General features: G+C 41.3%; 2 protein-coding genes across 9 annotated transcripts; one reads left to right on the top strand and one right to left on the bottom strand.

Moving 5' to 3' along the window:
* Positions 1-2630: 2630 nt before the first annotated feature.
* LOC133467130 (core histone macro-H2A.1) lies at positions 2631-12922 on the bottom strand. 8 transcript variants are annotated; one of them, XM_061751624.1, is made up of 9 exons: positions 12501-12915; positions 10531-10739; positions 9295-9401; positions 9189-9210; positions 8345-8536; positions 8179-8286; positions 4650-4739; positions 4127-4301; positions 2631-3789 (listed from the first exon to the last, which is right to left on the bottom strand). In XM_061751624.1, the coding sequence occupies exons 2-9, from the start codon at positions 10700-10702 to the stop codon at positions 3624-3626; spliced, it is 1032 nt and encodes a 343-aa protein (XP_061607608.1). In that variant the 5' UTR covers positions 10703-10739; positions 12501-12915; the 3' UTR covers positions 2631-3623. The 8 variants fall into 8 exon arrangements, 5 of the variants coding, with proteins under 5 accessions (XP_061607608.1, XP_061607606.1, XP_061607607.1 ...); XM_061751622.1 differs by lacking the exon at positions 9189-9210 and adding an exon at positions 6600-6699 and having other exon boundaries at positions 12501-12909; XM_061751623.1 differs by lacking the exon at positions 9189-9210 and adding an exon at positions 6061-6151 and having other exon boundaries at positions 12501-12720.
* A 3061-nt stretch (positions 12923-15983) lies between these two features.
* faxdc2 (fatty acid hydroxylase domain containing 2) lies at positions 15984-25062 on the top strand. The gene is made up of 9 exons (XM_061750700.1): positions 15984-16073; positions 17101-17132; positions 18282-18379; positions 18696-18799; positions 19724-19845; positions 22424-22629; positions 23075-23180; positions 23521-23687; positions 23901-25062. The coding sequence occupies exons 2-9, from the start codon at positions 17103-17105 to the stop codon at positions 24055-24057; spliced, it is 990 nt and encodes a 329-aa protein (XP_061606684.1). The 5' UTR covers positions 15984-16073; positions 17101-17102; the 3' UTR covers positions 24058-25062.
* Positions 25063-25112: the final 50 nt, after the last annotated feature.

The following is a 25112-nucleotide window of genomic DNA, read 5'->3' as shown; positions in this document are numbered from 1 at the left end:
GTTGTCGAATGGGCGAGTCTGTTTTTTTCCCAGGATAACAAGGTCACTTTGTTGTCATCTGGGAAAATTGTATTTCGTGGATATCTGGAGATCAGACCCATGAACGCACTCATAAAGAAACTTATGAAGATTTTTTTTTTTTTTCCAAGCATTGACCAGCTTCTTACCCTCTCCTCCGCCTCTTCCTCCTCCTCCTCCTTGATCTTCTCTCCAATGTTTGCTTTATTTTATTCCATGTTTTCCCTCCGCCCTCACTCAATTTTTCGTGCAAAGAATAAAATTTCATCAGCACGGGCTCTGGGAAACGCAGCCCTTGGATTGGCCCTTGCCCGGGACACATGCTTTGAATTTACGTAGCTTTTTTTTTTTTTTTTTTTTTGCGGGATGGTTGGATGGTGGGATGCAAGGGAACGATGGATGCGGGGTGGACGGGAAGGGGGGGGAATAGTGGGTGAAACCTGGGTGTATTTCCTGGGGATTAGGCCTCAGATGGGCTGCCCTCGGAGGGGGTCTCAGGTCCCGGCCTCCCTGGATGGCTGGGAAAATGACCCCCAACTGACTCCGTGGAACCACCCGCTGTTCCTTCCCTTGTGTCCTGGTGTGGACGTTCCAATTGAATTTATTCAGCATCCCTGTAAAGTTACGTTCGAGATTTGTTTCTAAATACGTTTAAAGATAATTGCTGAAAACACGTGCAAAGACTGACAACTATGTTGTACTGAATTGTGGAGCTATAGCGTTAAACTTTTTCACCATTTCAGTTTTTGTGATTTTTGTGGCGTGGTTAAAATGGTGACTAGTGACGCACTTCGGCTCGGGCATGAGTTTCCCCCTCCCCCACTATATAAGAAATTGAAAGGCTTCGTTCACATCAGTGATTCATGGTGCGAAAGTTTTTTTTTTGTAATTTAATCATTCAAATTTGGCAGGGTTGTTAAGTACTCTTCACTGCAGTGGTTCAAATTTACAAGATATTTTTATTTTCACTTTACAGCGTGTTTAATTTGTTAAACACACAAATGGCCCCCCGCCTATAGATTGGACACCCCTGTTTGAGTCCTTCAATGATAACGTTGTCATAATTTGAGGATTTTAAGGTGAAAAATGTCCAGTAAATTTTAGATGAGGAATTTGGGAACTACTCGAAAATTGGAAACTTTACGTAGGAATTGTTGGTAATTTAATGGGAAGGTATATTATTCAAAATAAACTACAAACATTTCGACATCCATGCAAAATTGATAGCTTTCTTTACCCAAATGCGAGGGCATGACACTACCTTAATTGCTCCATTTGTTTTTTCCCCACTTCACTCGAGCGGCGGCATATCTGAAACTTGCTTGTGACGAAAAAAGGTTTTGCTCCCAACACAAACAAAATACATCCACTAAGCGACAACTCGTACATGGAAAAACTCCGGTATTACTGGACATCTGCTTTAGTCCAGATTATGCTCAAATCTATTTCCCCCCGTTATATTTAAATTCTGTATTAAGAGCCAACCTTCACTTGAGTACATTTGTAGTTTATTCCCCGCAAAATCCATTTAATTCCTGATCATTTCCATAGATGGTCACAGACTTTTGAATATTCACAGAATTCTGCAACCAAAGAGAAATTCATGTTGCTATAACATTCCATGATTACGGGGTTGATGAATTATGTCACCACACTAACTTAAACAGGCAGCTTGAATCAATAAACTGGAGGATAAGGGACAATTCATGGCCTAAAGTTCAACAGGGGTGAAGTGAAGCCTGCTGTCACTGATTGACAGCCCTTCTCGTACACAGCAACAAAAGCACCTTAGTAACTGACAAAAGGCCATCAAAATATTTCAATATTGGGTCTGATTTGTATTTTATTTTTTTTCAGAGAACACTGCAATGGAAATTCATATTCGTTGAAATATAATACAAATATACTGACATTTTAGGGGCTTCTTACGACTAAATCAAAATAAAATCAGACCCAAAAGATTCGTTAAAATGAATACAATTTCATTTTTAGTTTTAGTATTTTTATATTTAGTTTTTTCACCACTGAGGGTAATGAGGTAGGTTTTTTTAAAGTACTTATTAATTTGTATATAAAAAAGTAGAAAAGTAGCCTGTTTCCTTTTGCGCTTTCTTCGTTATTCATTTGCAAATAAAGCAATAATTTAAAAATTACAATTAATTGAATCCACATTTTTGCAGGGCTGAAGTAAATTTTCAAATAATTTGACAAAATTTATTAGAATTAATATGAGGATGAGCAGTACAGAAAATGGATGGATGAATAAAAAACTATTTGCAGCCCTGGGGATAAGCAAAAGAAAAACAAGTCAATTGTTAGCTTTATTTTTTACTTCAATAGGAACAGTTTTTTTTTTGTTTTTTTTTACGAGATTTTCTAAAGATTTTATAAAATTAATTAAAATGCCCTGCGGGTAAAGAGTAAAGTACAGAATGTTTTATCAAATGATATTCTACCAAAAAAAAGGGGGAAAAAAGAAACAAAAAAAAGAGAAGCCAGATTACATTTTTTCCTAAATTGACAAAATAGTTTTTTAAATTCCAGGTTTTTGCATTCCATTTTGGGAAATACCTATTTTAAGACTAACCCATAAGATAACACAACCCTCCAACTTTTGTTTTCAAAGATAGTTTATTATCCGAGTGTGTACAGATTTTTTTTTGTCTGTGTAGTCAGCAAATGTATGTAATAATTCTTTAGAAAGCATTTCTTTTTAACTTTAATAATCATAAGAAAGTTGAAAATTCTTGACTCTTAACGTCCATCAAACCCAAATCCAAAGTGAGGAGAACCTGGCCATTCCCGATCACAGGGCGCCACCTAGCGGCCACAACAGTTACACCACCTCCACCTTAAAAGTTTTTTTTGTTTGTTTTTCGATACGTCTAAATGAGGACAAAACACGCACGCACACGCATACATAAAGAACAACGTGCGCCAGTGTTGGCTTCCAAATCAAACAGTGCCTTTTGAACATGTGCAAATTAAACATACAACATAATCAACTGTTACTTTCAACTAGAACTTTTCCACAAGTACTCCATCTAGAAACATCGATAGAAACATCTTTAAAAACCAGCAGTGCCCCGCCCCCCCCCCCAAAAAAAACAACAACAAAAACTATTTTTTTTTCTCTTTTAATGGCCATAAACCTGATTATTAATTTTACCCTTTTTGGGTGGGAGTGAAACTTAAAAAAAGAAAAATAAATTAAAAAATTAAACACAAATTCTCTGCAGGGCACGAAGGGAACAAACACGACACAACACACGCACGCACACAAAAAGCTAACGTAAAAGTTTTTGGGGACAGAAAAAAGGCAACATTGAGAGCGCTACAGAAATGAAAACTAAGGTGAAAAGATTTGTTTTAAACTATCAATACTGCTGTTAACATGCATATACCCGTTTCTTTTTTTCTTTACAGAAAATTAAACCCTCTTTTATTTATTCGACACTGTTTGCATTAAAAGGTCAACTCAGTGCACAACTTTGTTTGGAAAATTAAAACCCACATAGGAAAGAATACAAATGTAATGCAAAAACAAGTTCCCGGCCGTTTAGAAAGATTCGTCTCGCTATGAAACAAAAATGATTAGCAAAGCTTTAACTGGCCTCCAGTTTGGCCATTTCCTGCACGTAGATGCCGATGCTCTCACTGTCGAACAGCACGAAGTAAACCGTCTTAATGGTGGACGACATGGTGGCCACGAAGTAGCTGGAGATTGCCTTCAGGATCACCTGGGCCGCCGTCTGCTTCGGAAAGCCGTTCCTGGATAACGGGCGGAGAGTTAGCATGAGCCAACTACACCGATGGTAAGCGCCAAGCTCGCCCACTTTAGAACACTGGCTACTTCAAACCCGAACGGCAGACTTCCTGTGTCTCTTCGGGCATGGGTTCTGGAGACTTTTCTGTGGGTCTACTCCTGATAAACATGCCTGCTACATTTTGTATTGTTACGTAAAACTGTTTTCAGGGGGTGGAAAGAAACCGGGATGAACATGCCCGGAAAATGTGGTGATATTTTGGGTATGAGAAAGCATTCGAAATGGTGATTTCTTTAGCAAAGAATAATAACGACCAAGAAATAACAATATTTTTTCCTCACCTTCCGCTGCCGATGGATGGGAAGGCCACCGACTTGAGCTTCTTCTCGTCGGCCAGAGCCAGGCAGTTCTTCACAGTCTTTTCCAGCATCTCCTCGCACTTGTCCGAGCCCCATACCGGACTGTTGCAGTGAATGACGTATTTGGCGGGCAGGCCGAACCCGGCGGTCAACACCGCTGAGGAGAGAAGGTGGGGGGGGGGGGGGGGGGGGGAATAAGGTTCGTCTGTCAATTGTGTTCTACAGCCCCAGTACTTGTTAGGACCACGAGTGAGCTAGGGTTTGTCCCAGCTGACACACCCTGGACTGGTCGTCAGGGCACATAAGGACAGACAACAATTCACACTCACACCTACGGACAATTTCTTCAATGAACCTAACATGCATGTTAACAGGGAAAATTTCTGTCAACTACCAACATTGGTGTTCCTCAGGGTGCGATTCTAGGGCATCTAAAAACTATTTGACGTTTTTTTTTCCCCCCCACACTTTATTTGAATAAACTACAGGCTCCATCCCCACTTACCTCCCGCCACAACGAGGGGCCCGTTCTTTTTCTTCATTTCCAGCACCGCTTCAGCTAACTCCTTGCCGCCCTTCTTTTCTAGGGCAGAACCTAGGAGCGAGAAAGTGATCACACACACACACACCTTAAAAAGACAGGACAAAGAGGCGGCGGCAGCCATGCAGGCAGGCAGGAGGGTGGACGGATGCTGTCAACCATCTGACGTTGTCTCTCTCTAGATCTGTGAGCTTGTGATTGTCACTCGTTCCTGAGACTCAGGACACGTTCAACTGTGACGTCACATTTGGAGACGCCGGAAAAGAATCAACACCACAAGATGTCACGATCTGGCTGCGGTATCACTAGACAAACTAAGTCAGGTGACTGGAGCAGTCAAAGCTAAGAGAGGCAAGCGGATTTGGCGTCATAATTGATATTAAACTAAAACATAAGCCTGCACGCTCTAAGGCTGGATTCACAGTACACTTTGTGGTTCAAATGAAACAATACTGACAAAGAATCTGATACGTAATGGATACCGTCAGTGCAGAGTAAATGTACAGATCGGATCATCACCACCAATTCCCTGTTGAAATAAACGCGTTCAAAAACACCAACTGTTTATCTAAACTACATAGAAAGCATTGACCAGTGAGTCTCAAAGTGTGGTAGTGGGACGCATGCTTCCTCCGGTGGAGCACGGGGGGGGGGGGGCAAATCACTGTCAGTCAGTTGTATTTAACTTTGTACTGTCGTACAATCCTATCCATGCATCCATTTTCCATACCGCTTATCCTCACTAGGGTGGCGGGCGTGCTGGAGCATATCCCAGCTGACACTGGGCGAGAGGCGGGGTACACCCACCAGCCAATCACAGGGCACATACAAACCAACGCCCGATCGCACTCACATTCACACCTACGGATTTGCACCGTGCCGCCGTCGTACAACACATTTTCACGTAATCATTAACAATCGATTGTTGTTCAGGTGGCGCCACTTAAGGAAGGCGGGAGCAGTCCAACTATTTTGAAAAAACCTGTTTCTTTACATGGTCTCTCTATATCGTTGATATTCACCTATCGTGGGCGGGTCCTATCGCTGCAATAACTCGTGATTCCTTGAACAGACAAATCGTAATTGGGCACTTGGACCTGTAGTGTTAATCCAGCCAAAGGTCCAATACAAGAGCAACGTCAAAATATTATTATTGTGGTTGTAGTTACAATATTTTCTAGCGAGAAAAGGGCAACAAAACAGGCGTGATTTTTGGCGCAACTCTTGTATTGGTGTTTAGCAGGTCACATTAAATGAATGTGAATCATTGAATTAGTGGCAAAAAACAGCGACGAGAAGCATCAGCAGCAGTAGCAGCGGCTTTTCGAAGATCACTCGGCAGCCTGAAGCGATGGAGGCTGGCTGGTTCCTTTACCTACTTCACCGCCCGTATAGAAGGCCGAGCTGGTCGGGTGAACAACAGCGTCGCTCTCCACTACGGAAATGTCGGCTTGGACAACTTGCAACTACGGATGAACGACAAACAACACGGCGGTCAAACAAGACGGCGACCACACCACGCACACACACCGGCTGATGACATCACAGGAAACGACATCGTGGGTAAGGACGGAAGCGGGGAGCTCATTTAGTCAGAATATCGAACACATTTTATTTATCAATTTAATCGCATCTAAAGACTGAATTAGATGCGTTTCTTGAATACTTGTGGATGTACATTATACATTCCGGCTTCTGACTAAGTGAGTTTGTCGTGAAAAGCAGGCAGTCAACTTCCTGTCAGGCAGGAAGCGGCGCTCAACCGAGAAAGGGGCCGCCTGACAGGGAGCCACCCGAAAGGTGGAGGCGCAAACACGGCCACCGGCCTTTGACGTGTTCACGTTTCAAAGCCCCGTCGTGGCCAGAGGAAGGTCGGAGGAAGGGCTCGGCCAGGAAGGGCTCGGGGTGTCTCACCTAGATCGTCTTTTAGCTCGAGTTCGGCGTTGGTGGGGTTGATGACCCCCTCCACGTCAAAGCCAGCCAAGTTGCTGACCTCGCTGTGGATGAGGTTGAGCTGCGGGGGCGGGGACGAGGTCGAGGGGGGAGGAGGATGAGGATGAGGAGGCATGCCGAGGAAGAGCGACAAGGAAGGAGGAAGGAAGCAAAGCCGTTAAAATCAAATCGACACCGCCTGAGCCTCAAAGGACACCTGGACACTTTTTGCGTCTTCGAACACACTGGTACCTTCATTTACGAGTTGAATTGGAAAATTGGAATCTGGACTACGTGTTGCATTAAGTTCCTCAAATTGGTTCAATGTATTTATTCATTTGTATTTTTATTATTGATTTGCTTTGTTGTGACTACAAAATGGACAATAAACAACATTATATGAATGATTTTATAATTCAGTTACGTATAAAATAGCATGACTTGCCAGTTGATTATTGTAAACATATCCTATCTTAAGAACCTAAAAACCTTTTTTTTTTCCCCCCCCCGATTTTGCTGTCTTACTGCAATTCCCAAAACTGCCACAAAATGGCTAAAAAGCCCTGGCTAATAGAAAAATAGTAATTGGTGTCAAGGAAGATTTTTGTACGTGGAGGACTAAATTTAGCCAGGTTTGTTAGTGGAAGTTACGGAGTCTTCAACGCACGTGTATGTATGTTCATCTGTAGTGTACTTTAAGTAATTTAAATGGAAAAAGTCCAGGTGTCTGTTTATTATTATTATTAATAGGTGTCTATTTTTTTTCATAAAGGCTCAGGCCTCATCTTATTAGGATATCAGGTTAGTATTCATGTTTTTTAATCTGGAATGCGCTGATGGTGACAACTAAGCGGACAATTTGGACTTTTCAAAATGAACAATTTGAGTTTTTGGAAGAAACAATAGCTGCTTTAACTGAACTCATGTAATTAATAAAATCCATATAAAGTGGATGTAGAAAGCGAACATACACTTGTTCGAATACCTTTTTTTGTGGTGTATAAAAATGACACCATGAAAAATATTTTTCATAAATTGAGCTCCAGTCTATACAATTAAATTGGAAGAGATGTCTGTTTAAAGAAGTATTTTTAAAATGTACTATATACAATTTGCACTTAATAAAAGTACAAAGAAAAATCTAATAAAATCACATTAACTTAGTGGCATCTTACGGGAATAATTCCTGAACAACACGAATTTAAAACATATTTTTTACAAATTCCCCACCAGCCGATTTGTGTCATTTTCAATGGAATTGTGCATCTAATAAAATGTGAAAGTGTTTATCTATCCGTATAATCAGAGCATCCCAAAAACGACATTAGAGGATTAAAAGTTAGCCGTGAAGCATATTATTGCACACAGAGCTGCTAAAAGAGCAATTCCAGCAAATGAAATCAGTCCGTAGGCCAGCCGAGCTTTTCCCATTGTGTTGTTACCAAACAAAATCAAATCGCAAATGGATGATCATGCTTGAGCAGAGCAGAGTAAAAAGGGACAAAATGCATCATCCCATTTGCGGAGGAAGGACGCCCAACAGTTGCAAAGTGTGACTGACTTTTTGACCCAGGAAGAGGCTCTTGGTGGAGAGCACGGTGAAGCTGTCTGCCGGCGAGCCCTCGGTGGTGCTGTCCGCCGACGCCGTCTTGCTCGCCTCGCCCTGTTTCTGCAGAGCGACAAAACGTCACTCCTATCGTGACAGGGAAGCGCCGTCGCGGACGTACCTTGGCCTTGCCCGCGCCCTTCTTGCCGCTCATCTTCTTGCTCGGTGCCTTCTTGGCCGGCTTGGCTTTCTTCTCTGGGGCGGGCGAGAGGGGCGTCTCCAGCTTGCCTTTGGCGCCGCGCTTCTTGGCCAAGAGCTCGGGGTGGATGTTGGGCAGGACGCCGCCCGCCGCGATGGTCACGCCCTTCAGTAGCTAGTACGAGAGACGGGAAAAAGTTTAGGACCATTTCAAATCATTTACAATTGTGTCAAAAGCTTCATTTAGTTCGGTAGTTCGGTTCCAAAAGTGAAACTTACTGGACATCATAGAGATGTATCTTAAATCATCTTTCCCAATTTAAATTAAAGATATCATTCATCTGTTCCATCCTTACCCCAATGAGAAAAATAGCACTATAATATTGTACTGTACTTTGTACTACTGTATGTAAAACATACAGTAATGACATTTCAATAGAATGTAAAGAAGGAAACAGTTTTTGCCACAATTTTTTGCTTCAATTCCATGGATATTGTGCTGCTCCCTCTGGTGTGCAGCATCATACAGACGCACGATTATACATGGAGACGGAGGAGACGTCACAACTCCTCAGCTGTAATTTTAGTCGTTCTTCGCAGAGGATAAAGAACACATGCTATGGGAGTCGAGATATGGACAAAAATATTGGGACACATGCTGCTTACGAGAATTTAAAAGCGAACACAAATGTGTTCCTCCCCCTTTCGCAGCTATAACAGCCTCCACTCATCGGGGAAGACTTCTTACAAGAACTTGGGAGTGTGTCTGCGGCAATTCTTGTCCTATCGTGACGTCGGTCAAGTTCTGCCACACCAAATTCACCCACCTTGCATCCCAAAGATGTTTTGCTAAAATGAAGAATTGATATTCAGGGAGAACAAAGGGCCTGCGAAGGATTGACTCAAAAGACTTTTGTCACGGAACTACTTTACCTGGTTGAGTTCCTCATCGTTGGCGATGGCGAGCAGGATGTGTCGCGGTGTGACGCGTCCCTTCTTGTTGTCTCGGGCCGCATTGCCCGCCAGCTCCAGGATTTCGGCTGCATCGGAGGAAGAGGAGAGTAATCAATAAATGCATAAGTGGCGCCGGACAGCTGATATTTGAGTGCCTTCTGGCTTATTTTACCACAGGCTTCACTTATCACCGTTCGCTCTCATCACTTCTCCAGGACAAAAAAAAAAAAAAGTCACCAAAGGGAACATCTAAATTAATAATAATTAATTAATACAAAAAAAAAAAAAGAAAAATTCTATTTACACTCTGCGGTTTATTTTTGTTACAGACCATCATAATACTATAAATTAAAAATCGATGCTTTTATTATTATGCTTTATGGTGGTGATTCATATCGTTGCCGAACGGCGAGAAGCATGCATCTTGTAAAATTGTGTACATTTTTTTCTTTATCGAATTTTTTTCTATTTAAAAACACGCAAAACTCAGAGATCCATTTTTTTTATTGTACATTATATTACATTCCTAAAATGTCTCCTCCAACAGCAATGAAGTAAGCTGCACAAACGAGACATAGTATATTTGATGGATCTGGTTCCTCAGTTGAGATGTATCACTTCGATATACTTCCTTGACACCGCTTTTGTAATTAGAGAGAGCTTTGGCGACATCTTGTGGCCTTTCAGAACGAGCACAAAACTGCCACGTGTAGCTCAGCTTGCTTACCTCCAGTTAAATATTCAAATTCATTCCACAAACTTCAAAATAACTCAAGAATTCAAATGCAAAAGCAGACCTCCATTTTTGGGCGAACTGAGTAAAATAATTATTTTATTTCTGGTTCCAGCCTACAGATCTTTTTTATTTAGGGTATTCTATGTTAATACAGTATATATTCGGTAATTAAGAGGTTCATTCGTTAAAAAAAAATTAAAATCTAACTTTTATTGAAAATATCTTTCAAAAATGTCTTGATGTCATTTCATAGCAAAATCAGACAACTCCAAGAAAATAATAATAATAATAATAATGCCAAATCACCACTACCCAGTACCGAAGTCCAACCTCTGTTGTGCGATACGACTAAAAGTGCTTCATCATCAGCAATCACAGACAGTAAGCTGATGCTGGCGCACCCCAATCAATAAGAACCTTTCTAATGCTTCGTTTACGGCCTCATGACCACATTCCCAGCGTCCGGAGTCCAAACTCACCAGTCAGGTACTCGAGCACGGCCGCCAGGTAGACGGGCGCGCCCACGCCGATGCGGTACTTGGGCAGGCCGCGCTTGATGTAGCGCAGCATGCGGCCCACCGGGAAGATGACGCCCGCCTTGGTGGAGCGCGACGTCTTGGTCAGCTTCTTCTTGCCTCCTCGACTCGACATGCTTGGCAACGGGTGCGGTGCCACTCCTGGGGGCCTCCTGCAGGGACATGGAAATGGCGTCAAAATGGAGCACACAGAGAGACTGGAAGAGTCACAGAAAGGCATAGAAGTGGACTTCCTTGGAAGTTTCATGAAAAAAAAAAATGTTTAATGCTCTCCAGCTCCTTGTTAGACAAGAATTGTCTCAACAGTTTTAAATGACAGGAAAGTGTTGACGATATTATATATGGATAATATTTGGTCTATTATTGCATGGACAGAGCTGTTTCTAATATGAAAAAAAGAAAAGCCATTCTAAGTGAATATGCGCCATTTCTGGGCAATAATGGGAAAGTTATGACATGTAATCTTGTGTCCTCAAGGCAGCTGATCTGCGCGTGGTACAGTGGCACCATTTTGGATCGTGAAACCGAGGTGAACGTAAAGGTTAACATAATATGACTGATTGAGCACACTTACTTGAATGTTAATATTTAATAACAATTTAGTAATAACAACACAGTGACCCCCCCGCTAATTCATGTTTGCGTTTTTTGTTTTCTGTGAAACCCAGCTGCAGTATTTCCTGAAAAACTTGCCTATTTGCAGTGTTTGTGCTCTTTCTATAATGCTCCAAGATGCCACCAAAGACTTGAAAGTAACATTCGGTGCCAAGGACGTATGTTAACGTGATGCATCTCAACTGAGAGACGAACATCTTTGCATGAGGGGAGGGGCCAAGTTCAGCCTGGGTTGTTAGTGGAAGATATAATAAGTCTTCACTGCATGCCGTTGGTCATTTGTCAAGACGTGTTTGAATGTTTTTGGAAAACAAAAACAAAAAAAAGACATTTTTTTAGCAAATATATTGGTAACAGTAAGTTCAAAATGACAAAGGCAACTATTCTATTAGGCTAATGTCATTAGGCATGTATCCACGCACTCCTGGTGCATTTTTTTTTTTGGGGGGGGGGGGGGGATTAAATCATCTGCAAGTCATTTATTTTTTACAGGTGATTTAAAATGAAATGATATTAAAGTGAGGTAAATGATTAACCCGCATATCCACTTTTTGTGCTTCGGTTCAATAAAGGTTGGGAAACATTGGTTTATTGAACCATCCTGTCATTTTCAATGACATCTTCATTATCATCACACGTGTGCGTTTTACATTAGCTTTCATTTAACCATGAACTATTTTCCATTTAGCCATAGTGGACGTCAGCTTTACAGTATGCCCTCTATGGATTGGTCATATGTCATTATTATGTCTCTATTCATATTCATTAGGCGTGTTGACACAGTAATTAGCCAATATTCAAATGAAGCCCGAACGTCACCAGTTTCCTAATATGAACATACTTCGGTTTACGATTCTTAAATTGGGGTAATATGCCATTCTGAGGGAATAATGGGTTATTTTCCGGCCATAGTGGGAATGTTATGGCACGTAATCAATGTGTGCTCGAGGCAGCTGTGAACGCCAACGAGCCGTGTTGTGTATCGTGCTCCATTTTGGTCGCCAAAGTCGAACGGAAAGGTTATTAAAAGACGCTTCGTGTCGTCCTGTGCCAGGTGGAGGTGGCTTTTTTGTTGTTGTTGTTTGTACGGGCCGCCGCGTTCGGAACGTGGCGGCGACGAACGCGCACGCTCCGTCGAAGCGTTTCCGCAACATTGTCAGCCGAGGTGGCGGCGTCTCGCCGGCCCTCCGTGCCCGGAGGAGAGCTCGCCAATTCGGCCTTCGCTCGGTAAGAAAGAAACACAACAACCAACCGCGACAGTGTTAACGTCGAAAGGCGAGCGACCGCGGCGGACTTACGTGAAATAAAAGGCCGAGGCAAGGGCGTCAAATGTCTCCCGGTGAGTGACGAGGAATGCTCCGTCGCTTGCTCCGTCGACTCCCACAATCCACAGCGAGACGAGCCGAGAGCTGCCGGCCGCCCAACGACGCCACTCAGCGGGGGAGCAGCCGGCTCAACGTGCCCCGATGAACCACCACCAGCACAACAATGTCACTGCAAAAAAAAAAAAAAAAAAAAAAAAAAAATGGACATACTTTACTGTTCGAGTACATTTACATGAAATTCAGTATGCAGTGTTCATGTAATAATGTGTGTGCATGCTGTAATCTTCAGTAAATTTCCAGATTGTTGCCAGTAAATTTCCATGGTAAAATTCAGCTGAGGAGTTCTGGAAATACTGTAATTGAAACTTGCCAATTTTCCCTTCAATAAAGTAAAAAATTGTGCGTGATGCACGGTGCCTGTGAGCTGTTTAGGCAGGGGCGTTTATAGAAGCCCTGTGTACAGAGCCCCCCCCCCCCGGTTTGTGTCTGTGTTTTGTTTTCCAGGTCATGGTAATCAGCAAATTTGAATCAAGGCAATTGGACTGTTCTTGTGTGTTAAATTTTTTATTTAAAAAAATAAAAATTCCAAAAACATGACAAAAATTACTGAAGAAATTATGCAATTAGTCTTACAATTTAATAGAAAAAAAATCTATAAAATATAAAATCCTATACCTACAATAGTGTATAAAATGAATTATCCAGTGGTGGACACAACCTTTTTTAAGTCACTAAATATAGAGGCAAAGTGGCTACATTGGCAACACTTAGTCGTCGCTCGCTTTGTCGCAACACCCTCGCGCTGCTCCCGGTTGTCATCGTAGCAAAAGCCAAGCAATAAGCGGATATTAACTGTACTCGAATTCTTTATCTTGTTCCAAAATAATGATGTCCCTTTCTATTAAGAAATCTGGCGGCTGCAGTTGCAGCATATCACCACTGTGGGTCAGACGCAGACCTGAGCAGCTCACTACCAACACTACAAGTGGGCAGTGACCGAACGCAGCCTTCGGCTAGCACACGAAGGTTGCAGGCTTGTTTTCAGTGTGGAAATGATAAGATGATAAGATTAAGATTTAAAATGATTTACCCACAATAATAATGTTGAAACTGTGCATAATGTTATTAAATGGAAATACTACATCACATGGCAAAGCACGTGTGGCACCCAGAAAATCCCATGACCTCATATGATTAATATTTCCTCACATTTGGCGAGGAAGTGTGTCATTAACTTGTTTTTCTTGAAACTCATAGCACGAGTGACACTTCACCCCTCCCACAGCGTAAAGCGACACAATTTAAGGTGCTTTGGACGAAAACACTACAAACGCATTCCCTTGTACTTTGTTATGAAATGTGTCATGACAACACTTTTTTTTATTTTTTTATTTTAACGCAATGATAAAGGAACATATAATCTGATATGACAGATTCTACTCCACCCATGTTTTCTAGTTACCAGAGGTGGGAAAAGTACTCACTCTGTACTTAAGTAAAAGTACTGATATAAAAAGTCTACACACCCCTGTTCAAATGCTGTTGTTGTTTTTTTGTAATAGAAAAGATGAGACCAAATCATTTCAAAACTTTCCCCACCATTCATGTCCTAAAACCTGTACAACTCAATTGGGAAAATATATTTTTTTTTTTTGAGAGGGGAAGTACAAGCCCAAGTTGGAGCTTCCCTGCATTGCTCAGTCATTCACAAGCAAAGATGGGGCGAGGTTCACCTCTTTGTGAACAAGTGCGTGAGAAAATAGTCGAACACTTGAAGGACAATGTTCCTAAAGGTACAATTGCAAGGAATTTAGGATTTCATCATCTACAGGTCCATAATATCATCAAAAGGTTCAGAGAATCTGGAGAAATCACTGCATGTAAGCGGCAAGGCCGAAAACCAACATTGAATGCCCGTGACCTTCGATCCCTCAGGCGGCACTGCATCAAAAACCGACATCAATGTGTAAAGGATATCACCACATGGGCTCAAGAACACTTTAGAAAACCAATGTCAGTAAATAGAGTTCGGCGCTACATCTGTAAGTGCAACTTGAAACTCTACTATGCAAAGCAAAAGCCGTTTATCAGCAACACCCAGAAACGCCGCCGGCTTCTCTGGGCCCGAGCTCATCTAAAATGGACTGATGCAAAGTGGAAAAGTGTTCTGTGATCTGATGAGTCCACATTTCAAATTGTTTTGGGAAATTGTGGACGTCGTGTCCTCCGGGCCAAAGTGGAAAAGAACCATCCGGACCGTTATGGACGCAAAGTTCAAAAGCCAGCATCTGTGATGGTATGGGACTGCGTTAGTGCCAATGGCATGGGTAACTTACACATGTGTGAAGGCACCATTAATGCTGAAAGGTACACAAAGAGGTGAACTTCACCCCATCTTTGAAAAACAATCAAGTTTATCAGTTTGAACATTAAATGTCTTTGTCGTGTATTCCATTAAATATAGGTTGAACATGATTTGCAAATCATTGTAGTCTGTTGTTATTTATGTTTAACAACATCCCAACTTCATTGGAATTGGGGTTGTAAAAGTAAACAGCTGACTTAACGTGGTTGCAAAAGTGTGCACACCCTCTTATAACAGGATAATATTAAATGACTTTCAAACAACATTCAATAACATTCATGTTAAATGAGTTAGCTGTTTCTTAATCGTTTTTAGTTTTTATTTTGGTTGCTGGCTTTTATACAATAAATGAGCATGATGATTGGCATCTTATTCATTATGTTTAATGTACTATTCTGTCTGTTAAGCACATTGTATATATATTTTTAAAGGTGCTATAAAAATGAAGTTGTTTAATTAATGGAAGTCACCCCACAGCAGGGAAAGCCTACTAGAACATCTTAACTCCATTTGGGTTAATCAGAGAGCTGTGTCCTGACACCCACTTAATATTATTTCCCATTACGCTCTTGAAAACATTTCATTTTCTTTTCCTGGAATTTTTGGGATATCACAGAAACTACATGTACTTATGTTAAAAATAAAAGGAAAAAGAAACAAACAAAGACTCCTTTACTTGAGTACAAACAAAAAAGTAACGGCTCTGAAATTTAATTAGGTACAAAAGTAAAAAACACATTTTAACTGTCAATTACATACGATACCCCGTTTTGATAACTTGGCACAATGAATATAGGAATATGAAAGGTTTCCTCTTTTATTAACTTGCATAATGCTCGTGCTAACAATAGAATAACTTAAGTATTTGTGCTTCATTACTTCCCACCACTGCCAGTTACCCTTATTTACATCCATAAGATAAACCAACGGTGCCTACAAGTGTAACAACAAACGTGTAATTTTTTTAGCATATTGTTGTTTGTTGGCGGCATCGTTTTTGAAGGAAACCATAACAAGATTGTGAGAGGGGCGCCCTCTACTTCCGGGTACAGCGCTGGTCAGCTGACCCGCAGCGAGCCAATCAGAGTGCGGCGCGGCTGTCCACAAAGCGCGTTAAAAGCCAGCTGCGCGTCTGACTCTCAAGACACGTGACGACACCAGCGTCCACGAGCAGCACGCAGGTGAGCTACTGAACTTCAAAACGGGCTTTGTTCGTCAACTTGAGCCTTAGATGTCGCTTTCGAACGCAACACACTTATTAATATAGTCAGAGAGCAATAAGTAGACCGTCAGTCGCGCTGTTGCACCTTTTAATTGCCAAATAGCTACAAGTTTTATGGTTGTTGATAGTGTCAAATACTCTCAATGTTTCAATAAAAAAAAAAAAAAAAGTAAAAGTTACTCTTCGGTGACAGTACTTTAATACTCCAGTTTAATATGGACTAAATATAAGGGAAATTGTGCCACACATTCATATTTAAACTGTCGTATAGCAAATCAGTGTTCACCGTTGAAATGAGTCAAAATGCCATTTATCCGTTCTAACCCAGCCCAGAAAAACCGCAATTGTTTTGTGACGTATTTGTTTACAATAAAGAAAGAAAGAATACTGTATTGTATAAAAACATAATCAAACAAGCCAAGATAATGTAAAGAAATGAAATGGTTTTCTAAAGTGTGCATTTGTTAATAATGATAACTTCGATTTATATAGCATCTTTCAAGAGACCTCAGGATGCATAACAATAACTAATGGGGAAATCAAAAGTGTGTGTGCGTCTATTTATGTGACCGAATGTATGCTTTGGTCAAAATATTAGGAACTGCTCTCAGTGCGATGCAACGCAGAAACGCCACCCGCAATAAGCGAACATATTGTTAATTAAAACCTCTCTGAGCATCTTTCTGGAAGCAGAAAGAATCTCAAGCGATGGTAGAAGTGTCCAGTTAGTGGATACTCACATAAATGTTTAATATCTTTAATGAGCTGCAATGCGAGTGCCGATGAAGAAACGATTCACCTTGAAAAATGTGCTGTAGATTTGGACTACAAAGGATTTTGTACTAATCCCTCCGATGTCAAATGTACTTTGATAATCAGTGGAGCAGGGGAAAAAAAGAAGCAAGTTTAGACATTATGCCTCAAGGCATTAATTATTTAGGAATGTCCAAACTAGACCATGATGAATTATTTATTGGTGTTTACAGACATGAGTGGAGCACAAACAAGCACGAGGCAGGTAAGAACTTCTTCACACACTCTAGCACCGCCTCACACACACACACACACGTGCTCGCACGTGGTCTATTGTGTAAGTATATGGCTTCTTGTCTGGACTGTCTGGTTTGTTGGGTTTCGTCACTATGTTTTACTCTTTGTGTGGAAGTGAAGCAAAAATGTGACGTCACAGTCTCTCGTTCAACCAACACACCGACTCACAAAGAGGTGTTTGAGGAGAGGGGGCAGTAAAACAGGCCGACACCCATTGACACTTGTGGTGTCATCGTCAGAGAGACTTGGGGGGCGTGGGGGTGGGGTGGGGGTTTCAGTAAAACAGGCCGCAATCCAGATTTGAAATTATAATGGGTCAAACATCTGTTGGGAAATTTGACATTCAGCTCCTTAGAGAACAACAAGTTGCGCAAAAACTACTAAAACATTGAACAGTTGCCCATTCAAAAGTGTACAAAAGGTCAAATCAAGTTCACCTGTAGAGGATTCAGTGCATTTTAGCTTCATCTCTGGAAATTTCCCCCTCAAAGCCCAAGACCCCAAACTCTTTGTGAGTAGCGTTTCAACACATTGAGCAGTTATTGTCGAGCAACATCCCGACAAACAATCTTTTTTGTTTTCGACACAATAGCTCGGCCAAGTGAGTTTTCCTTCCTTGGCTTGGACTCTTCCTGCACGGAGAAACCTCGCCGGATTAAGTAATAGACACAGTTGCACAGCAACATCAAGTCAAGTTTATTTATATAGTCTCGAAGGGTTTCACCAGGCCAGAGTTCACGGAAATCAACAACATCCCCTGGTCTAAAGCCTCAATCTGGGCAAGAAAATCCATCTGGGGAAAAGGAAGGAACCTTGAGAAGGAATCACAGATGGAGGGATCCCCCTTCTAGGATGATCAGGCACATTAATCACATGATATGATGGATTAAGGAGCATGAGAGACCATTTCATGAAATGAAGCGCCGCAGGTAGAAGTCTCCGGGCAAGTGGTTCTTCCTCAGGCGTTGTCCCGGTCAGACGTGACCGAATCGCCCACAGTAACAGCCAGCCTCAATTTGGTCATCAGCACCTAGCCATCGAGTGTCGAAATAAGTCTCAAGTCGAGATTTAGGAACTTCATTTTACAATGTAGATTGCTTTCCCCCCCTCCCTACAGGAGGCCTCAGGAAGACTGTGGGATTCCGTGAAGAAAGCCGCCGTTGTCATCGGATCTGGAATCTTGATACTGGCGGCGTTTGGTAATTCGCTGACTTGGTGCGACCCACTTACATAAACACACGCTGCTCTGTCTGTTTCTATGTGAGAAAAAAAATAATCGGGCTTTTTCACATGCGTAACATGTGCAAAGGTATTGTATACCAACGCAGTATATCAAATTCCACCAACATGGTGGGCTTTTTCTTGCACACCAAACTCCTCCAAGCATACCTTGATTGACTTTTTTTGTACACTAAGAAGAGAAAAGGACCTTTTTTCCCAAGGGGGTCTCGTCCATCCCAGAATGCTTCATTACTGATTAAGAGTGCCCCTTTACTTTTGTCCAGTGTACAACAAGTTTGCTTTCCTCCAGGCATCTTCAGAGGTTTTGGGGAGCCTCGGGAGACTTTTGGCAGAACTTGTGGACCAAACTCTACGTGATGTATGAGGGCCACAACGAGGCTTTATTCTACATGGGTGAGGAGCACCAGTTGGATAATTTTTGATTGGACAGATGGCGTTGACTTGATGGCCTTTGCAATTCACGCATGTACGCAAATGCATCAAAGAACTGGCATGGGATGTATCCTTTAATCAGTGGTTATCTATGGAGGAGCCATTATAAGCAACAATGTCATGTTTATGCTGATCATAAAGTGAATTGCCCTCGATTGCGTTGCATAATAGATTGAAAAGTAATTTGATTTGATGGTGACATGTTTGTCTTTTTATGTAGAAAAAAATATGACAGGGCACCAACTATCATCCATCCATCCATTTTCTGTACCGCTTTATCCTCACAAGGGTGGCGGGCTTGCCGGAGCCTATCCCAGCTAACTTCGGGCGACAGGCGGGGTACACCCTGAACTGGTCGCCAGCCAATCGCAGGGCACATATAAAACAAACAACCATTCGTGCACACATTGACACCTAAGGGCAATTTAGAGTCCTCAATCAATCTAGCATGGATGTTTTTGGGATGTGGGAGGAAACCGGAGTGCCCGGAGAAAACCCACGCAGGCACGGGGAGAACATGCAAACTCCACACATTATTATACATGTGAAGTCTCGCTTTGTATTAAATATAAATACTTCATAAGTGAAATGAGACACAGCAACATTGACCTCTAGAACGGCTCGGATCACCTGTTGCTAGGCAGAATTCTGAAGGCTCAAGCCTAAATCCAATACCAATTCCTCCAATAACAGCAATCATTGTTATATGTGGGAAATATCGCTCTGTATTAAATATAAAAACTAATAAAATCCAAAATAATGTCAACCAATAGAATAGGTCGGACCACTTGTTGCTAGGCAGAATTCAGAAGGCTCAATCTTATTACAGGGATTATTAGTGTAAATGTGAAGTCTCAATATGTATCAAATATATAATGTCCACAGGCACGTTGCTGGTGCCCGCGGTGGTGTTCTGGGCATTCAACGGGCTGCTGCTATTGGTGGACACCACCGGGAGGCCGTCCTTCATCACCCGCTACCGCATCCAAGTGGACAAGAACAACCCGGTAGGCTTTCAATGTCTCTTTTTAAACTATTTTCTGTGAATCTGATGCAACAGTACCCCGCCGTTATCAGCTCATGTTTGCTTGGATCAGATGGAGAGTGATAAAATAGATCGAAAAAGTTGCAGTTGGTCACTTTATGACCGTTTGTAACCTCCTGATAAAGACAGTCAGTCGCAGGATGCCACTGCTGAGAGGCTCGTTATAGAGTTCCCTGAGTAGGTTATTCTTGGCCTCCATTGTGTCGGCATGTACTTTTTTCTAATGGTAATTTTGAAACGATAGAACAAAGTTAGTGCTAACATCACTGGTTTACAAAGTCAGTAAATACTGGAGGAAAAGTGAAACTAAAAATATAATTAAGTACCTTTAATTAAAATATATATATAATTATAAAAAATTTTGTAAGTGAAAATAAGAGAAAAAATTATTAAAAAAAGGTAGAAATAATGAAACTGATGGGGAACAGAGATGTTGTAGTTGTACATTCGCCTGGCTTTGGTGCGGGCAGCGTGCGTTCAGTTCTCACCTCAGTGACGGTGTAAATGTGAGTGCAAATGGTTGTCCATGTCTATATGTGCCCTGCTACTGACTGCCGACCAATTCAGGGTGTAGTCCGCCTTTCGCCCGAACTCAGCTGGGATAGGCTCCAGCGTCCCGTGACCCTAAACAGGATAAGCGGTATTGAGAATGGATGGCTTATGAAAGAGTTGTGATAATAATAAATAATAATAATAATAATAATAATAAAATTAATTAAAATAAATCAATTCATAAATTTGAATAAAACAAAAAAAAAACTAAAAGTGCAGAACATATAAAATACAAAATTAAAAGACAATTTTTTTAATTTTAGAAATTAAGATGTTTCGTGAAAAAAGGACCAATGAATGTTCGTGAATAAATGAAAAATAATTAAAAACAAATATTTGGATTACTGTTTGTTACTTTTCACTGTGCATTTATGTTAAGAGTATTATAATAATAATAAACTTCAAGGACACAACAGGTCCACAGAAGACATTACAAAATGCAAACATGAAATACATAGAAATAGTATATTTTTACGTACTGTATATTGTCATATAGTTGAGCATGCTCAGATATATTATTTATCATTGTGTGTGTGTGTGGCTCAAAGTTCGCTGGCTTATGTTTGACTAACACAGCTGCTGATATTGAACATGCCGACAAGATAACGGGCAATTTTCACGATAGATAGCTGACAACGATTGCTGGAAATTAATCTCCCAAGTGTTATCAAAGTATTGATTGTGTTTTGTTTATGTTTGTTGCCAACACGGAGCATGTTGAACTCGCTGATAAAATCAAAACAAGTTATTTTTCATCTCTAAATGAAGCAGGATGCAGTTAAAAACAAAAAAGCAACTGGTGTAGTACCGGTGGTGACACTCCTTTTCAACAGGGGGCGACGTGCTACTATAGCAATGGCGTATTTGCGCCGCGAGGGAAACAAACCCGGAAATGCTAGCCTTGATAGCACTCTTTTAGCTCCGATTTACGACCTTACTTTCACCCATAGCTTCAATATTTCGACGTTGCCTATAAAGTTGAGAGTAATAGTTGGTTATCAACGATAAAGCAATGGCCAATGAATGCGCGTTGTCGAGCACACATGCGAGAATAAAGTCCGTCGCTTGCTTGTTTACTTTGATTAGTTTAGCGGTCGCTTTTCAGGCAAAACCAATCGATCGTCAGATTGCCAGATACTTGTCTCTGCACACGCCTCCGGTTACAAAACATTCTTGTGTGTTTAATAGTTCACATACAAAGATTGTAACATGTCCAGTCGTGTGTTTACAGTTGGAGTTCAAAGGTAAAAGGTCAAGTCCATATGTTTATTTTCCAGGCCAAACATGTTGAAAAGTTATACGTGCAGTGTTTTTATTACATTGTTTAAAAAATAAAGCAATGTATAGTTTTTGATTCAATTATAAAATATGGGTATTTTCTTGAAATAAATTGTTTAAAAGAAATGGCGTAGTTGCATTCATTAAATTGCTGAAAGGGATTTTTTTTCGAGTTATTTTATCAAATTGTTTTAAAATAGGGTAGCTTTTATTACGTTGTAAAAATGCTACGATTGATATTTAATATACCATTGTCACAAAATACATAATTGAATAATAATAATAAACATTGTCTGCCAAGTATAAACAAGTAAATTAATTGCATAATTGTAACAGCGTCTGCAAAGTAAAACCCACGAAATTGTGCAGGCATTATATTTAACAATTTCTTTTAAATGAAGTTTTACATTTCAAACAGATGTCAAATGTTATTTAAATTGTAATTTTTAAAAGTCAGTTTAATTTGTGGATCCAAATTTTTGCTAAATTGTAAAAATGTTTAACCATAACTTCTAAAGAAGTAATATGATTGTTGTTTCACTATGAAACATAAAATAAAAAGGTAGCGACGTGGGCATAATGTAAAAAACAAAACAAAAAAAAAGGTAAAAAACATCTTTTTGAAAATAATTTAAAAATTTTGCAGAAGAGATTCCTATAATATTAGATTATTTCTGAATGATGTATTTGAAAAACATTCCTCTGCGCAGGTGGACCCGGAGAAGCTGCGTCACGCTCTAAAGACAGTGCTGTTCAACCAGGTGTTCATTTCCGTGCCCGTGGTGGTGGCCGCCTACCACCTGACCTGGTGGAGGGGAGACCCGTGCGGCCCCGAGCTGCCCACCTTCCACTGGGCCCTCACCGAGCTGACCATCTTCTCCATCCTTGAGGAAGTTTTGTTTTACTATTCTCACAGGTAGGAAACAGCGACTAGCACCTACAGTCGCCGAATGCCATCTATGGCCCAGCCGACAAAAAGCTTGTATCTACAAAAACAAAAAAAAACATAAAAATGCATTATCTCGAAATTCAGTGAGTTCTTAAAAAATTGAATAAACTTTTCTCTTTGTTTCAGATAAAAACAAAAACCCTTGAACAAATAATTTTGGGTTTTAGATTCATCTGAAAAGAGATTTTTTTTTTTTTATTTGTGGAAACTCAACCTATTTGCAACAGTTTACATTGCACAATATATATTACATCGCTGTTTAACAAAAATGCCCTTATCGGCAAATATTGTTTCCAAAAAAAATGTTTTTTTCCTTCTCTCACAAAATGTGACTTTTTTTAAAATTGCCTTTGTAAAACAAAATATTTCAACAGAAGTTTAAGTTACACCTGGTTGTCTTGCTTGCTATCAGACTGTTCCACCAACCCAGCCTCTACAAGCGCTTCCACAAGCAGCACCACGAGTGGACCGCCCCCATCGGCGTGGTCGCCACCTACGCTCACCCGGTGGAGTACGTGGTAAATGCACACTTTATCCACTAGCCATGTCCTCCGTGCCTTTCTGTGACTCCTCCTGTCTCTCTGTTGCAACCTGCTGATGACACTATACACCGTCTGGAATTTAACCTGTTTTACTGTCGCTTCTCTTCCCCACCCTCCTCTCCCACCTGCGTGGCAGCAATAAAACAGGGCAAAATCCAGATGCCAGGTGCTTATGGTGTCATGAGGAGATTGGAACAGAGCTAGAGAGAGACTGGACGAGTCACAGAAAGCCATAAAATTGGCATCCTTGGAAATGTTGCGAATTTTGCCGTTCCTCTCCTTGTTAAGACAACTTGTTATATTGTATTGCCATTAGATTTCCAACCTGCTGCCGGTGGTGATTGGGCCCGTGCTGCTGGGCTCGCACGTGTCCAGCACGTGCATGTGGTACTGCCTGGCGCTGGTCAGCACCACCATCTCCCACTGCGGTTACCACCTGCCCTTCCTGCCCTCACCAGAATACCACGACTTCCACCACCTCAGGTCAGTCAGCCTTCTGCAGAACGTTCCTGGTAGATATGTGATGTTATTGAATAGTAGAATCTGCTTGAAAATGAGAGGAACTAGCTAACTGTAATTCGTACTGTGGTCGAGGGGTGTTCTCACGTCACTCCTTCACTACACCGTAATCACAGCACAGCGTCTTTTAAAGCGGAGGCAGCGTAGCTTGGTTTTAACTCACAGCATTTGTTCCAGGTACAACCAGTGTTTCGGCGTGTTCGGCGTGCTGGACCGCCTCCACGGCACCGACGCCAAGTTCCGGCAGACCAAGCAGTACGAGCGCCACACCTTGCTCACCGGACTCACCCCGCTCACCGAGAGCATCCCCGACGCCCCCAAGAAGGGCCAGTGACTGCCCAACGCTTCACTTGAAGCCATCTTAATTCTTGTTTTGTTTTTTTTGTAAAACCTGTTGATCAGTTTTAGACTTTTTGTAACTTAATTACGGTTTGCACTTTGTTTTTACTGACGGCCATTCACAGTTTGGTTCTGGTAACTTCCTGTGAAATCTGCCCACGACCGTGCCCCTTAGTAGCCCTGAGAGACACCACTGCTCTTATCGTGTGGTGTGTACTTAAAATGACCAACACAGCACACCACGATCATGAGTTTACCCAACAGACCAGATGTCTGTTGTTGTACCAAGACTGACCTGTGAGAGGCAACACAGTTCCACAGGGCCTCCAGACTGCTGCGAAATACAAAAGGTGAAACTAGGCAGTTATCGTAAATATTAAAAAATGTTTAACATTTACGAGTGCCCAACTGTTTTCAAAGCAGATCAGGGAGGAAAAATGTCGCTTAACGCACCCCACACCACTGGGATACACTTTGAGACAACTGATAATCGGAATTACCGACTTTATCGGAAGGAAGGAAAAACGCTTAAGTTTAGCCCATTTGTTAGCATCGGTAATTAGCATCCGCTTTAAGATTTATGACAGTCAGCCCCAATTGTTTTGCCTGCAGATCATTGCGGTTAAATACCCCACACCACAAGAATAATTTACTCAGGATAATCTGAGACATCCGACAATCGGGCCTTTACTGACTTTGATTGAAGAATGTGGCTCAAATTGTCGGTATGCACAAACTCCGCTTTAACATTCCCGATTGACATTCAGTTTTCCAAGCAGATCGGGAGAAAAACAACCACTGTTAAGTTAATACACCCTACAAAAAATGATTTAGAGCCATCCAATCGGAACTTTGCAGACTTTGATTGTAAGAGGTGGGGGAAAAAAAACCTCCGTGTACTTCATGTGTAACCGTGTAGAAATTGTAATTATAAATGAACCATTTGCGTATTTTATGTCCACTTGTCCCAAACCATTAAAAAATTGTTTGTAATGAGAAATCTCTAAACAGATGTGTTCATTTTGAAACCACGTGCTTGGAAATGATGAC

This window comes from Phyllopteryx taeniolatus, chromosome 17 (genome assembly GCF_024500385.1).
Source record: "Phyllopteryx taeniolatus isolate TA_2022b chromosome 17, UOR_Ptae_1.2, whole genome shotgun sequence".
NCBI lineage: Eukaryota > Metazoa > Chordata > Actinopteri > Syngnathiformes > Syngnathidae > Phyllopteryx > Phyllopteryx taeniolatus.
The sequence above is the reverse complement of the archived record's forward strand: the minus strand, read 5'-3'. Positions and strand labels throughout refer to the sequence as shown.

What these genes read in the sequence shown, in the direction of transcription:
- LOC133467130 (XM_061751622.1), bottom strand. Translation starts at nt 10,702, where the DNA reads ATGTCGAGTCGAGGAGGCAAGAAGAAGCTGACCAAGACGTCGCGCTCC. An exon ending in CGAGCTAAAAGACGATCTAG is followed by an intron (nt 4,740 to 6,599) that starts GTGAGACACCCC and finishes TCTCGCTCCTAG; the next exon opens with GTTCTGCCCTAGAAAAGAAG. An exon ending in GCCCCTCGTTGTGGCGGGAG is followed by an intron (nt 4,302 to 4,649) that starts GTAAGTGGGGAT and finishes TTCTCTCCTCAG; the next exon opens with CGGTGTTGACCGCCGGGTTC.
- faxdc2 (XM_061750700.1), top strand. Translation starts at nt 17,103, where the DNA reads ATGAGTGGAGCACAAACAAGCACGAGGCAG. An exon ending in AAGTGGACAAGAACAACCCG is followed by an intron (nt 19,846 to 22,423) that starts GTAGGCTTTCAA and finishes TCCTCTGCGCAG; the next exon opens with GTGGACCCGGAGAAGCTGCG. An exon ending in CTCACCCGGTGGAGTACGTG is followed by an intron (nt 23,181 to 23,520) that starts GTAAATGCACAC and finishes TATTGCCATTAG; the next exon opens with ATTTCCAACCTGCTGCCGGT.